The sequence below is a fragment of the Gymnoscopelus braueri genome, assembly GCF_963280865.1.
Source record: "Gymnoscopelus braueri genome assembly, chromosome: 21".
NCBI classification, from domain to species: domain Eukaryota; kingdom Metazoa; phylum Chordata; class Actinopteri; order Myctophiformes; family Myctophidae; genus Gymnoscopelus; species Gymnoscopelus braueri.
The window spans coordinates 30,429,971-30,445,496 of NC_137623.1; the positions used below are offsets into that span (position 1 = coordinate 30,429,971).

Sequence of the window (15,526 nt, forward strand, 5' to 3'; positions counted from 1 at the left end):
CTGATCGGCCTTGTAATGTGTGAGATTAACTCACGTGTGTGCGAGCGTGCGCACACACACACACAAAAGAGAAGATAAATGGTCAACATTCACCCATTCACTCACGGTATAGGAAACCATGCTAAGCACCAACTTGGTCATTGGGAGCAGATAGGGGTTCACTGTTTTGCTCAAGGAGTCTTTGGCAAGGAGCTAGGGATCAAACCGGGAAGTTTCCGGTTCCCAAACAGTCACTGTACCTTCTGAACTACTAGCTGCTTGACCCCCTTGTGTTAGAAAGGCCGTTATTGGGTAGTTCAACCTGAAATCTGCCTGTTTTATTAAATTATGAGGGACAGGAAAGGGCATGGGGTCACTCAAATAGTTTTTATAGGATTCTTCCTACAGTACACAATGGTTTCATGGCAATCTGCCCATTAGATTTTTGAAATACATTGTGTGGAAAGTGTGGCCTAAGGGTGGCGCTAGACGAAAGGCTGTAGGGTCACCTAAATCAGTGGGGTTCATCCTTGCTGAGCACATTAATAAGGTGCACAGCAACTTCAGCCATTAAGGTTTCAAGATATTTTGTTTGGGACCAAGTGGTGGACAGATGGACTGACAGACTGACGGACTGACCAACAGCACATCCGACCCTGCTCTCACATCCTTCAAGCCCGAACGCAGACACGGAAACCAAAATAGATTAGAAATGCCACGTCTCCCTAACCCTGCACACACCTCATTTGACACTCACAAGCTGTCTCTGACTAATTGCCCAATATCCACTCGTATGTAAAGCAGCATTTTACGTTAAAGGCAATTGTCATGTGTCATGGTGAGTCCAATAAGCTTTTGTTTGATATTAATTAATTAATTAATAAAATAAATTCTCACACAAACAGTCTACCCCAGTATGTGACCAAAAATATACCCCCCCCCGCTCACCAACAGGAGAAACACCGCTGTTTCTCCTGGTCAACACCGAGCAGGACCCTATGGAGACATGCTGGGCTTTGAAGAACCTTGTGTGTGTGTGTGTGTGTGTGTGTGTGTGTGTGTGTGTGTGTGTGTGTGTGTGTGTGTGTGTGTGTGTGTGTGTGTGTGTGTGTGTGTGTGTGTGTGTGTGTGTGTGTGTGTGTGTGTGCGGGCGTGCATGAGTGCATGGGTTTATGTCAGCTGTCACGGAACTGGCTGTCCTGCCCGTTCACATACGCTTACAGGCACAGCAGGCACATCTGTCTGCCAGAACAGAGGCGGTCACACTGCAGGACACCTGTCCACAGGCACACACACACACACACACACACACACACACACACACACACACACACACACACTCTGCTCTCACACCTCTTCCTCCCTCTCTTTCTCACATCAGCCCTGACATCATTGCCTCCAACGTCTGAATTCTAACACCATGCCAATGTCTCCTCTCGTCTCCTCTCCATCCTCCTGGCCTATTAGCCCTTGCCCACTTCTAAACTAGCCATGGTAATACTTTTTCCTCCTTTTCTGTGAGGAACGAAATGGCAGCCAACTAGAGCAGTTATAGTTGTTGTTGCTATCGTTTCCCAGAACTGAATATTATAATAACCTCATAATATTTGTAACGAAGGATACAACGCCCAGCATGAAAGCACCTAATTTGGGCACAATGCCAGCGTGACAACTCTAGTTATAAGTCAGCCTTTTCCTAGAGACACTGCTCTGTTACCAGACAAATAGAAGAATATTCTCAGATAGACCACGAAGGAATAGACACATATATTCTCAAGAGTTTCGGAAAGATAGCTACATATAGCTAGCTACATATCTTCTCCACAGAGACATAGACGAAGAACCCCGTTGAGTGGACTGTAAATCTTATAGTTTCATAACGTCATATAGGCAAGTATAGCCACCAACCACCAATCGCCATCCCAGGCATTAAGATTTGAGCCTTACACCCTCACGTCTGTATCAGAAGAAATATCGGGCTACCTCAAACTACCATCGTAGGCTTAAGAGTGCTCTCTAGCCCTCCGGGTCCTAACCACACCGAGTCCCACCTCCGCCCTTACCACCGTCATTGGAGGTTTAAAGTGACGTACTCGCCCCCATCAGCGTCCTAAGAGATAACTAATAATAACATACATGAGAACATAAGAACAGAATATCTCGTGCAACACAATATCTTTTCCTACAATATTAGTAGGTCAAGGTTAGTCCTTGACCTACAGATAATTTAACATATTTTATTAGCTTAGTCCTTGACCTACTGTATAGAGAGTGCCATGTCTCTCTGCTTATTGTTAGTAATTTATACTTGTATAACTTAAAGTTTTCTGTTTTCTACTTCTGCGTACAGTACGTCTGCCACATCGGGCCTGGGTGGCTCCTCGATACTGGCCCCACTACTGGCTTTGTAGAACTACAATTAAACTCACTTTTCAGGAGAAGGATTTATCGTTGACCTCTCAACTTATATAGTGATTATATCTCTTTTTCCTAATTCATCAGAATCTCAACTTTGTATTCCTCAGAACAATAGGCCATCTCCTCCAGTTAAAACAGGGAGGTCAAGAGGCCTAGCCCTAGAACCAGCGAGCTCTTCCTGATTGTTCTGAACTGAGGGCAAATGCCTCAGCAAGATTAGTTTTAAACCCAATCTTAAACATCTGCCTATAAATATCGAAATATCTGCCTCCCGGACCAAAATTGGGAGTTGGTGATGAAGACATCAGCCGCTCGTAATTCCGACGTCCCAATAGTTCGACAAACGTCAGGTTAGGGAATAGGGAATAGGGATAGGGTTAGTTATAATGGGGCCAAGTTGGTATATGAGCCGTCGGAATAATGACATGGCACCATGAAGACACAGAGATGGAGATGTTTTTTTCTTCTTTTTTTTTAAGGATCTAGGAACCTGCATTCTGGGAATGTATGTGTTCTGGGAGGGTAATGGGTATAATGAGCTCTTTGAGAAATGATGGTTCCTGACCATTAAGGGCTTTGTAGGGGAGGAGAAGGGTCTTTTCCTAGTTATTGTCAGTACACACACAACAGCCTTCTGGACCAGCTGGAGAGTCTTGAGACTTGTTGAGCCTGACGCTGATGATGATGATAACAATCCTTTCCTGCAGTTTACTTTTAAAGTCCACATTCATAGCGGTCTCTCCAGTCCTCAGATTTATCCCTATTAGTTATCTCTTCTAATTATCATTTTTAACAGCTTTGCATCAAATAGTTTAAGTCAGAGAGCAGGAGGATTAATCAGAGACCTGCAAATGCAGAAGATATGTTTGTTTTCCTGACCATTTGTTACCTTCCATAGCCATAGTTTAAGCCCTCTATCCATCTCGCTTGCTGGGAATCTGAAATAATGGCAACCTGACCCATCCTCTATTGCTGTTCAATGGTATTGTCACAGTCTATTAAAGGCTCAGTTTGGGATGAAAAATGAACCCCCTCATGGAAATTCATCATTATGCAAAGGCAATACCAGTCAACCATGAGAAACAATGGATGAATCTGTGACCTTTTCCAAACTATCACTGTTATCCCCCCGCCCCTAAACCCACTCCCGCAATTGAATGAATTCCAGACGGATGTTTTTTTGTTTGTGTGTTTTTACGTCAATATGCAATCAATGGCCTCGACGCCCTTGTCTTGATGGGGAGGACAAATGGGGATTGTTGCTTCGTTTATAGACTAGGTTATGAATCAATTAAAGGTCTACAAAATGTTTCAAACATTAAATAGGCTCATCACAAGTTCTGTTTCTTACTGGTTCCCTGGTCAATTAGGCCTATAGCTATATATCACAATTTTTTTTAAATGTTAAAGGTGGTGAAGTAATTGATTGATTGATTGATTGATTGATCGAGTGAGTGAGTGAGTCAGTTAGTTAGTTAGTTAAAGCTCTACAGTATATTCTGATAGTAATCATTGCTGGTGCTTCCATTGGTGCTTCCAAGTCTTCTGTGGTGCTTCCCTGACATGTCTTCCATTGTTGTCTCCGCCAGGCCGAAAGGCATGGCGAGAGAGTATGTTTTGCCCCCTGTCCGTCCGTCCGTTCGTGTGTCCGTCCGTCCGTCCATGTGTCCGTCCTTCTGTCTGTGACCAGCTAATCTCCGCCACCGTTGGCCCGGTCGATGTGAAACTGCGCACACACACTCCCTGGATGCCACAGCAGAACCTCTGGCCCACATTTTTCAGATCAGCCTGTCATAGCGCCATCATGAGCTAGGGCTGCACGATTCTTGCTAAAATGAGAATCACGATTTTCCTCCATAAGAATTGAGATCACGATTCTCACACGATTCTCACACAATTCTCTTGTAAATATAAAAATATATGGCAAAAAAAAAAAAAAAAAACTTTTTTTTTTTTTTTTTTTATTGAAAAAAAAATCGTCATAATTTAAAATCGAGATCGCATAGGTGTCTGAATCGAGATCACGATCTTTTTTCGATTAATCGTGCAGCACTACCGAAGGGGCCCGCAGTCTAGAACTTTGTGTGTGTGTGTGTGTGTGTGTGTGTGTGTGTGTGTGTGTGTGTGTGTGTGTGTGTGTTGTGTGTGTGTGTGTGTGTGTGTGTGTGCGCGTGTGCGTGCGTGCGTGCGTGCGTGCGTGCGTGTGTGTCTGTGTCGGGCTGCTCTATTCTGAGCGATTCAGAGAGAGACCAGGTACAGGTGTAGATAGACTTGGAACAGCTCTATGATGAGGGTGAATGAGGAATTCTCAAAAAGCTCTGTGAGTGACGCCTGATGGACATCATGTTGGAAGTTGTAAAATGCTCCTCTGGGCCTCTTTCAGGAGGTAAACCTCTGTTATGTTTGCCCTTTAGCCAGAGAAGGAACCCTTTCCAGGAAAGCCTCATCAATGTGAGGAGACAAGCATGTGCTGCTGCTACTTTCTTGCCTTCTATGCACATCAGCTATACTGACCCTTCCGAAATAACACAAGATTCCACACAGAGGTCTCTCAACCCTGTATCTTGGAATAATTTCCAAGATAGATATGCAAATGGTGTGGAACTGAACTTCCCCATCCCGATGACAGGGCCATAGTTGTGGGCTCGCAGGAGCAGCAAGCACACTATAGATTTTGTCACTATTTCTTTATTATTCTCCCCAAAACTACTCCTACATCCTTTCACTAAAAAACTCAATTCAAACTGTAAAAAATCCAGCTTACTGTGGACACGTGTGCTTGTATTTTTAAAGTGGAAAGTCAATGTTATTTCAACTGAAAACTCATTTTTCTTTCACTTGTTTGCAATCATGTTACTTCAGCATGCTTTAACTTACAGACTCCATTTAAACTTTAAAAGGTTGAGGTATATTATGACTTCCATTGCTGTGTTTAACTTTTTGATCACTTTCATACTTTTGAAGCTATCCCACTTTAAAGCACATGTGGATCTCACAGTCTTTTCAGCTTTTCCAATACACACTAATGGAAGAGAGAAGGACACAGGAGAAATGCCCTGTGTTTTCGAAAAGTCACTGTGGCCAAATGTTTTACACTACAGATATTTGTTTTTACATCACCAAATTTGCACGGGTCTGCTCTCCGATTTTATCCAAAGATCTAAGCTGTGTGATGTATACATTTTGAGTTAAGACCATTAATATCAACCCATGTCCCTCTGCACTCTAGCAATCAGTACACCTGGTGATAGCTAGCCTGTCAGTCATTGGCTGCTCAGTGGTGCTGCAAAGTAACTAAGTACATTTACTCAAGTACTATACAAGTGCTTACAATGCGATGTACAATTTTGAGGTACTTTTCCTTTCCTTTCCATTTTTGTTACTTCTACTCCACTACAATTTCAACAAATGACAGCTTTAGTTTCTTGCTACTTTGCAGATTTGATTAATACAAAACCTACAGTAACCACATACAGCCGATCTACAATGTGACGCGTTACGAGCTTGTATTTTCTGAGAATGTGAGTACTTTTCCTTTGGTACTCAAAGTATATTTTGATGCTAAAACATTTGTACATTTCAAGCTCCAAAACTCCCACCCCCCCACACACACCCACCCCATACTCCCCCGCCACCCCACCTCCCACACCACATGACATACCCCGCCCCCGCCCGCCCCCCCCCCCCCCCCCCCCCCCCCCTCCCCCCCCCCCCTCTGTCATACTTTGACTATTCGAAAAAAGACGATCTACAATGTGATGCTATTTTGGAAAAAGCTTGACAATCTTTGGAAAATGTGAGTACTTTTACTTTGGTACAGGTACTTCAAGTATATTTTGATCCCAATACTTTTGTACACACACACAAAAATTGCACTCTGCGATTTGGGTCTGGCACCGCTCCATAGAGAATCCATTTCCTGCTCCAGAAGACGTGAGTGACCAACCAGGGCCCAGTATTCGAATATCGGAGACTGTAATTGGTAGTTGGTTGGTTGTAGGTCTAACCAATTGCGTCGAGGGCCATTGTTTTGATCCCGCCCCTTGGGGAAAAAGAACTTCCTCATGGAAGCACCAGACTCATATTCACACAGTGATATAGTCTGGCTACGCGAGGCTAGGGACGTAACTGATAACAATTAGAAGAATGGAAACAGATCAACCGGAGCCAAGTCCACACACTCACATACAACACAGTCAGTCAGGGATACCAAGTCAAAGAGAGCACTGCCTGGGACCTTGACTGAATTTGTACTGTTTATACTACTATTTTTAGTCTTAAAGTGAGCTCAGGAACAAGATTTTCTAGTTCCAGACTGTTTCTGTTACCTTGACGTATAATACCTGGTCAAACACGCAGATTGTCTTTCATTTTTCAAATTTCAAAACAGCAAAATGTTTATGCAGATTCAAACACATTGCTTTTATTACCTTTATAAATGTTTTAGTCACCAGGTTCAAGATTAAATATGATATTGGCAGTTTGTGTGCTTTTTGGAAACAATGAAACGGTGCTAATAGGGGGAAATAACAAAATGTCCAAATAGGAAAAGGTACTCTTGTAGATCTAGGCATATATTCATATATTAATTTACTTGTATTGACCCTATAAGCAAATTAGTGTACAGTATGAAGGAACCAATATCTGGTCTGGCCCATGGACTACCTGGGGAAATTCCCAGAGCTAAGGATGATAGTAATTAATATAGCCAGTAATTAATATAACCAATTGGAATGTAAATTGTATCATTTCATTTAGAATCTCTCTCTCTGTCTCTCTCTCTCTCTTTGTAGTCTGGTGCGCCTGCAGGCTTTTGCAGTCGCTTTGCTCTCTCCAAAGTCAACGTTCGAAAGTCGAAACCAGACAGATAAGATCTCATATATGCTGCCGTGAAGCACAGTCATCGGGACCTTGTTTTGTTGATGGGTGTAACTCAAAGTTGCCAGTCGAGCATTTGATCTATTTATTTTGTAGTTATTTTTTTACATACCTGCCTCCTCTTTAAGCAGATGTGACCGTTTTGTTTCCCCACTTCTTCTCCATTCATCTCACGCCTTCCAAGGGCACAATGAGTCCCCAGCTAACCAAAGCCCATTGATTTTCACTGGGTGATTTATAGGTGCAGTGTATGTTAGGGCAGCCCTGATTGTCTACTGGGGCCTGCACTGTGCCACCTTAATGAAGGTGATGACACAGGGGCAGCAACAGGGCAGACCAAAGGCCTTGTGCCACCCCTGCGATATGCCAGCTCACTGAGAATGTTCTTATCTCGTATCTGTCTGGCGTTCTGTCTGTCTGTCTCGGTCTCTCTGACTGTGATTCTAATCTGTATAGCCTATATGTGCAGTTATGCATGCACGTGTGTGTGTGTGTGTGTGTGTGTGTGTGTGTGTGTGTGTGTGTGTGTGTGTGTGTGTGTGTGTGTGTGTGTGTGTGTGTGTGTGTGTGTGTGTGTGTGTGTGTGTGTGTGTGTGTGTGTGTGTGTGTGTGTGTGTGTGTGTGTGTGTGCGCGTGTGTGTGTGTGTGTGTGTGTGTGTGAAATTGAGTGGGAAAAGCAATTGTGGGGCACCTCACCACCTGTTCGCATTGGGGAAGTTATAAAATACCAGCCTAAGCCTATATACAGGTATACCCATTTATTAAATCCTTGGGCCGTGTGTGGCAGATAGTGTCGCTGTGTATTTGTGCTTATACAGGGTCGCTGCAATTAATCACCGGTATTGACCCAAGTGCCATTATACTGATCGTTCTGTTACCTTCACAGCTCATTTTCAGGAACTTGGACGATGTATCAACGCAAGCGCTCTCAATAACTGTACATTTAGAGGCCTAATGAACCCAACCCGCGGTTAGTTTGATTTTAATGTCGCCAATACACAATCAATAGCCTCGACGCCCTTGTCTTGATAGGGAAGACAAATGGGGAGTGTTCCTTATAGGCTAGGTTATGATGAATCAATCAATGGTGTACAAAATGTTTCAAACGATAGCCTAAATAGGCACAACATAGTTGCTTTACTGGTTCCCTGATCATATTTTTGGAAATAATGTTTGATTTTGACTATCTATAATGTCAAATAAGTTTGCATCTTTCCAGACTCAGGTTATCACGACAGCTGTCACGTATGATCGTTTGGTCCTTTAGCACTACAACATTTTTTTTTGTTGTGAGTCAAGTGGATGGCATATACAGTCCACACTACATAGATAATGACACTGAATGACATAGTAGTGCTTGGTGCTATTTTTTCCTAAATTAAAAATAATAAAATATTTGGAAAATGTTTTTAAGTGAAGTAAAGTATACATGATTAGAACGTGCTTAAACATTCGACAATTAAGGTCTAATATTTCTACAATTGCTGCAAATTGCTACAAAACCTGTATATCCAGTCATTTTGGGTTATAAACAAGAAGTTGGAGGATATAATTAAGTCTAATAATGATGTACTGTGCATGTTCACATCATGTATTACTTACTTAATTTTTCAAATATAATTTTTTTGTAACATTTTGGACAAAATAGCCCATGTTACATGGAGGTGCCCGTCCAGATGTCCCCATGCCCACCTAATATATTCTATGGTGTCACATCAGTATGACCATCTTGCTATCTTTCCCTCCCTGTTGCCTGCCTCCCTCCATCTCTCTCTCCATCTCTCTCTCCATCTATCTATCTCTCTCTCTCTCTTTCTCTGTCTCTCTCCATCTCTCTCCTCTGTCTCTCTCTCTCCATCTCTTTCTCTCTCTCTCGCTCCATCTCTCTCTCTCTCTCTCTCTCTCTCTCTCTCTCTCTCTCTCTCCTCCATCTCTCTCTCCCCTCTCTCTCTCCCCCCCCTCTCTCTCTCTCTCTCTCTCTCTCTCTCTCTCTCTCTCTCTCTCTCTCTCTCTCTCTCTCTCTCTCTCTCTCTCTCTCTCTCGCTCTCTGTAGTCTACAGTGCGCCCGCAGCTCCGTCCTGCTAAACGCAGGCTCAGTCTCGGCGCTCACAACTAAGTCCGCTGGATGCCGTCTTCTTAAAACAAACGGTTGAAACCAGACAGAGAAGAAGCTCTCTTGAAGCTCGGTCGTCGGGGACAGATTGCGCGGATGATTCCAGGTGCTCCAGGAACTGTTAACTTTCGGACTTCAAAGCCCGGGCGTTGTTGTTGTAGTGGATCAGAAAGGGGGGGTGGGGGTCGTTCTGTGACCAGAGATCAGAAGATGCTGAATCCAGTGCTTTTGGGAATCACTGACGACTAAAGCGCGCCGATCAGCAGCCAAACAAAAAAAAAACGGCTGAACTTTCAGACTGAAGTGAGACTTGAATGAGCAAACATCAGCACAAAAAGTGAAGAGGGAGATAAGGGACTGAGGAGGGGGGCAAAGGGACGCGCAAGGGGCTTGGCCCTGAGAAGAAAAAAAAGAGAAAAAAGTTAATTAACATTTTTTTTGTAGCTTTTGCTACATTTTTTTTCCTCTTTAAAGGGAACCCTACCAGCCGCCAAGATTTCACCCAAAAGCAGACAAGAGGACCGATCCCCTCCTGCGCTGACCAGACTGGTGGTCGGCAGGAAGCGGCTGATCGTGGCGGGGGCGCTGGGGGTCGTCATGGTTCTGGTGCTCGTCATCCTCATCCCGGTGCTGGTCAACACGGCGGGCACGTCGGCCGCGCACTACGAGATGCTCGGCACCTGCCGGATGGTGTGCGACCCGTACGGCACAAAGTCGCCCACCGGCAGCACCGCCACGGCGGCGGACGGACCGGTGCGATCGGACAACAGCCTGGTGCAGTCCTTACCCACGTTCATCCAGGGTCAGAAAGGCGACCCGGGTCGCTCGGGCAAAGCGGGCCCCAGGGGTCCTCCCGGCGAGCCGGGGCCACCGGGTCCGCCGGGTCCATCCGGGGAGAGAGGAGATCCGGGTCGTCCCGGTCTGCCCGGACCTCCGGGACCCAACGCGGGAGGAGGAGGGGGCATCAGCGCCGCGACCTACAGCACCGTGCCCAAGATCGCCTTTTACGCGGGCCTCAAGAAGCAACACGAGGGCTACGAGGTGCTGAAGTTCGACGACGTGGTGACCAACCTGGGGAACCACTACGACCCCACCACGGGGAAGTTCACCTGCTCCATCCCCGGGATCTACTTCTTCACGTACCACGTTCTGATGCGCGGAGGGGACGGCACCAGCATGTGGGCGGATCTGTGCAAAAATAACCAGGTATGGGGATCCACATTACGCACAGATACATGTCAAATAAAAGGAACATCAGTAGATATATATATGCACATATCTGTTGAGAGAGTTAATGTAACTATGAGGACAACACTGTCTCACTCCCCAAAAGGCATATTGGGGCAAATAAGGCACATGGTGACTTTTCTGGACTTTTTTTTTCGGGACTGCATTACAATGTGGAAGTCCAGTTCTCAGCGTTTTTGAAAGTCTGACCAAAAAACGGTTAAAATGTCAGAGGCGTGCTGTCTCAAGCCATTGTCTTGAGCCATGGGAGGCAGCAAGTCCCTGTGTTGTGAAGTCCGCTTTGAGCCGACTCAGCGCCGTCCAAGTTAGGCTATGTCAGAATGATAATTCATATATTTCCCAAAAGTTATATTGTGACTTTTTGGCCTTTTGTCCTTAAAAGTCAAAATATGCCTTTTGGGAGTGAAACAGCGTTGATGAGGATTACAAATGGATAAATTCACACAATTTATTTTATTTTACTATGTGTGTGCATTATATACACAGAGCTGTTCTGTGCTTTGATGAAAGCGCATCATTCAAATCAACTCTAAAGAAAGAGTTGGACACCAGTGAATGAGTGCACATGTCCCTCCTGGGGCTTTGTGTACTTACTCTTAATTGATGAACAGAGAGGGACAACATGGCAGCCTATAGGGGCAATTAGATCAGTTGGCGCTCTGTATCATCAGCTGTCATTAAGTCACAGAAGAATGACATGACAGCCGATAGATGCTATTAATGTGGTTACTGCAAACCAGGCCTTACCAATTTAACTGCTTCATTGATTAAAGAAAAGAAGCCGCTTACTTTTATTTTTCATTTATTTTAACCACTTGAACCTCTAATCTCAGTAAAAATGGAGTTACACTCAGGGAACAGTGGGTCAGCTGACTGTCAGCCTATCTGAATGATCATGCCTTATGAAGGTCAGCTGACCCAAACGTTGTTCCTCAATAAATACATTTTATTTGTAAGTGAAGACAGTGTGCTTCTTTTAAAAAATATGTATTTGGCTGCTTCCTCCTTCTTTCCTGTCCTTTGTAGTAGGCCTATAAGTGTGCAAATGGACTTTTTCTCAAGGCCTACACAGTAAAGTCCTCAGTGTTAATTTAACTCAGAAGAGTGTACAAATGGAACCAAATGGACCCTCATGGGTCCATTTGGTTCCATTTGTACACTCTTCTACACAAAGATTTGTTTTACTGTGTAACAGATTCATTCACATAGGCTAGGCTACATAAAATTACAACACCAAATAACAAACATCTAAAACAGTATAATAATCATAATAGTTATTATAATCATCCAATTAATCAATTCATTTCCGTGGAGGTAATGGGGAGGCTGTAGAGGTGCAAGGGCCACAGAGGATACACATACGCACAGGCGTTGCATGCTTGCTTTTCTCGGCTATATGTAAAGTTCTCCAGGCAGTCTCTGATCACACAGCAGCCCCACAGAGGAGTTGTCATGGAGCAGATCTAATCCGCCTCCCCCCGGGGCGACCCCCGGTGTCACCGAGGCGCTGTTAGTCTCCACGACTGACGGAGCGGCTCTGCCAAGCGCGTCTCTGAGTCTCTCCCTGTCTGCTGCGCGCCGCTCCCCTGCACACAGCACAGTGCCGCTCAGCCACAGGCCTGACCACGGTCAAATAAACACCACATTGTGTGGGCTTAACAGGGGCATGCATATAGGATACAGTTTATGTCAGCTGCCTAACTAGAGTGTTAATTGGAGACGTGGTTCTCAAAGTGGGGTCAGGGGGACCGCCCAGGGGTCCTTGAGGGGGTTCCAGGGGGTCCCCGACTAAATTAGTTAATGTGGCATCAAAATCGGTTTAACCACTTTAAACCTATGTAGGCTTACATTGGCCATTTGAAAATAGCCGATCTACAAGCCCTTGAAAAAAATGGAGGAATTTTGACTATGATTATATTTCTTTCCATTTGGTTACTTATAGGCTACATTTGCACACTAGAGTTAATTTAACACTGAGGATTTTGCTGTGCAGGAAGGACATGGTTGACACACCTTAAGATTAAAAAAAATGTAATAGCTAAAGAACATTGTTTTGTGAATTTCCAACAAAATTCGTATACTGTAGGCTATGAACGTAAGTGTGTGTCTGATGACTTGATTAATCGTTCAGCCCTGGAGGCAGCTGATTTGAATAAACAGATTCAATCAATCAGACGCCGATTTGTCTCGCTAGATAAGACGATCGTCTTTTAATAAAAAAAAGGACTGTAGATGCCTTAATGAGAATAAGGTGGCTTCTAACAAATTAATTTCAGCCTCAACTCAATTTGAGCAGGAAATATCCCAGAGGTGTCTTGGTTACTGTAGCCTAATGGAGGGGAACTCGTGCCAACCAAAAGGGATATTTTTGTGCCCTTCAAAGTAGGCTATACTGTCAACATGAAGAAGAAAAATCTGTCCCTTTAATATTGTGTTGTAACTTGCTCAAATTAATCAGAGAATATGGCAAAGTGTCATTTGATTAGATTTGTTTCAGTGACTTGAAGCCTTAAACAGTGATCAACGTTATAGGAGCTGTCCATGGTACCGACTGCGCAGCTACAATGTTTCAGTTAGCAAATGACAACAGTAAAACTCGAAGAAGTGGAGCTTCAGCGAATTCTTCTGGAAAAATACACAGAAATAAAAATAAATAAACATCCATAATAAACTTTTTATTTAACCTTTATTTATACAGGAGAAAATCCCATTGAGATACAAGATCTCTTTTATGAGGGAGCCCTGTTCAAAAACAAAACTGCATTTCAAAAAGAACAAAGAATTCCTTTGTTAATTTAGCTATTATTGAGATTTGAAGGTTGTGAATATCAATTTAATTTTCTTTGTTTTGTCAGATTAACCACTTAGGCCCTACAAGCGAATTTTTTGGAAATCTTTTGAAACATTTTGTCTGTGTTTCAAAAGATTTCCTGGCATGCCCAGAATAGGGATGCCAGGTTAAATGACTGATAGCATGTAAACTTTAAAAGTTTCTTTCTTTGCCTAAACCAACACACGATGCAGGGAAGTCTCAATCAGACTATAGTAACAAACTTCAATGAAAACGCCAGTGAAAATGAGAATCAAAAAGAATACTGGCTATCAATGTAGTTTGCTTCAGTGTGTGTGTGTGTGTGTGTGTGTGTGTGTGTGTGTGTGTGTGTGTGTGTGTGTGTGTGTGTGTGTGTGTGTGTGTGTGTGTTTGTGCATGAGTGCATGAGTGCGTGTGTGCGTGTGTGTGTGCGTGTGTGTGTGCGCGCGTGTATGCCTGTGTGTATGTCTATGAGCGATGTGTGCATGAGTGCATGTGTGTGCACGTGTATGTACATGCATCCATGTGTGAACGTTTGTATGTGTTCCTGCAGGTGCGTGCCAGTGCCATCGCCCAGGATGCAGACCAGAACTATGACTATGCCAGTAACAGTGCCGTGCTGCATCTGGAGCCAGGAGACGAGATCTTCATCAAACTGGACGGAGGGAAAGCCCACGGCGGCAACAACAACAAGTACAGCACCTTCTCTGGATTCATCATCTATGCTGATTAGCCTTGGTACACATACTGATGTTTTGGATTTACATTGCCCAGTTTCCCCTGCCCTAGCTTGGCACCGCCACTCTTCATCTCTCCATTTCCAAAACAACTCTCTGCAAGATGTGCACAGGGATCACTGAAGCTCCTTTGGGGGTTACTGGAGCAAATTCCCCTCTATACCAACCCCAGGCCCCTCTCTGGTCAAATTAGGCCTTTCTGAATCTTTCTCTGGGTCACTATGGCAGCCTCACCCCTGCAGTACCTCCCGTACCTCTCATTCACCCTTTATGTAACCCTATAGCTCTGGCCCCCAATCCTAACGAGAACCCTCAGCTTTATGTCACATAGTTTCTGATAAGAACTGCTCAGCCCTGAACATGGGCTGATTCCCTCCTCCACCACAACCATGCCCAAAACCACTTCAACGCCCTATAACTCCAATCCTTTTTCCCCCTATGTCGCCGTCCGCACGGAAAGGGGTTCCTTCCTGGATAAGAGTTTGAGCTAAATGGCTGAAGGACCTGGAGAATGTATCTGGTTCCGTCTCTTTCCTCAAACCCACCCACAGATCATGGTGGCTACAGCGGGGCCCAAACTACTGTACAGTTTCCATCTTCTGCCTCCTTCTCCTGAGTGTTCATATTCTGGGGTGCGGCTGTGCATTGAGACTCAGGGCACATGTATACTCCCCCTCTGTCGCAGTCTGACTTGGGGAATAAGCTGATATTTTGGACGGTGCGGATGGGGGTAAATCCTTTATGCCGTGCCTCTTCTGAATCTAACCCGCACCTACAAGTACGACAACAAAAGAAATAAGTTATCCAAAAGATCTAAGAGCTCTGAGAGTGTACACTACATTTCCACACTCTCAGTAAAATGAACGCTTAGGATTTTACTGTGTATGAGTAGCTCAGTAGGAGAAAAAAAAAGAAGCAAAGCAGCAACACTGAAGCCTAATCGTGTTTCGTGTAAGAGTGTTTTGTCACATACAATAGAGCCTGAGATGATTTTGTGCAATATTTAATATCATGAACAATATATTGGGTGAATATAGCTATACATAATATCAGTGAAAGAACAGAACCATAGTCTAAATCCTTGCTACAGTAGGAGCGCTATGATTGTGAGAGCATGGCAAGGAAGGGAATGCTTCTCTGAGATGCTTTTCCTATAAGTGCAAGACGTACGACATTAATGTTTATGGCTCAAAGGTGCTGAAAATGGTTTCTGGAAACGCGTTTCTTGACCGTTTTCAACACATTTCAGTCACTGTGTAAGACAAGTCTGGTGCTGGGTAAGTTTCACGAATGCATAAGATATAATGGAGAGAGAGAGATAGGAGTTTGATTCAAACAACT

The 15,526-nt window shown here is 44.1% G+C and overlaps 1 protein-coding gene across 1 annotated transcript; it reads left to right on the forward strand.

Moving 5' to 3' along the window:
- Positions 1–9,886: 9,886 nt before the first annotated feature.
- On the forward strand, positions 9,887–14,181 carry c1ql3a (complement component 1, q subcomponent-like 3a; the record flags this gene model as incomplete). Its single annotated transcript, XM_080418178.1, has 2 exons — positions 9,887–10,594; positions 14,002–14,181. Exons 1-2 carry the CDS (start codon positions 9,986–9,988, stop codon positions 14,179–14,181), a joined length of 789 nt encoding a protein of 262 aa, XP_080274304.1. The 5' UTR covers positions 9,887–9,985.
- Positions 14,182–15,526: the final 1,345 nt, after the last annotated feature.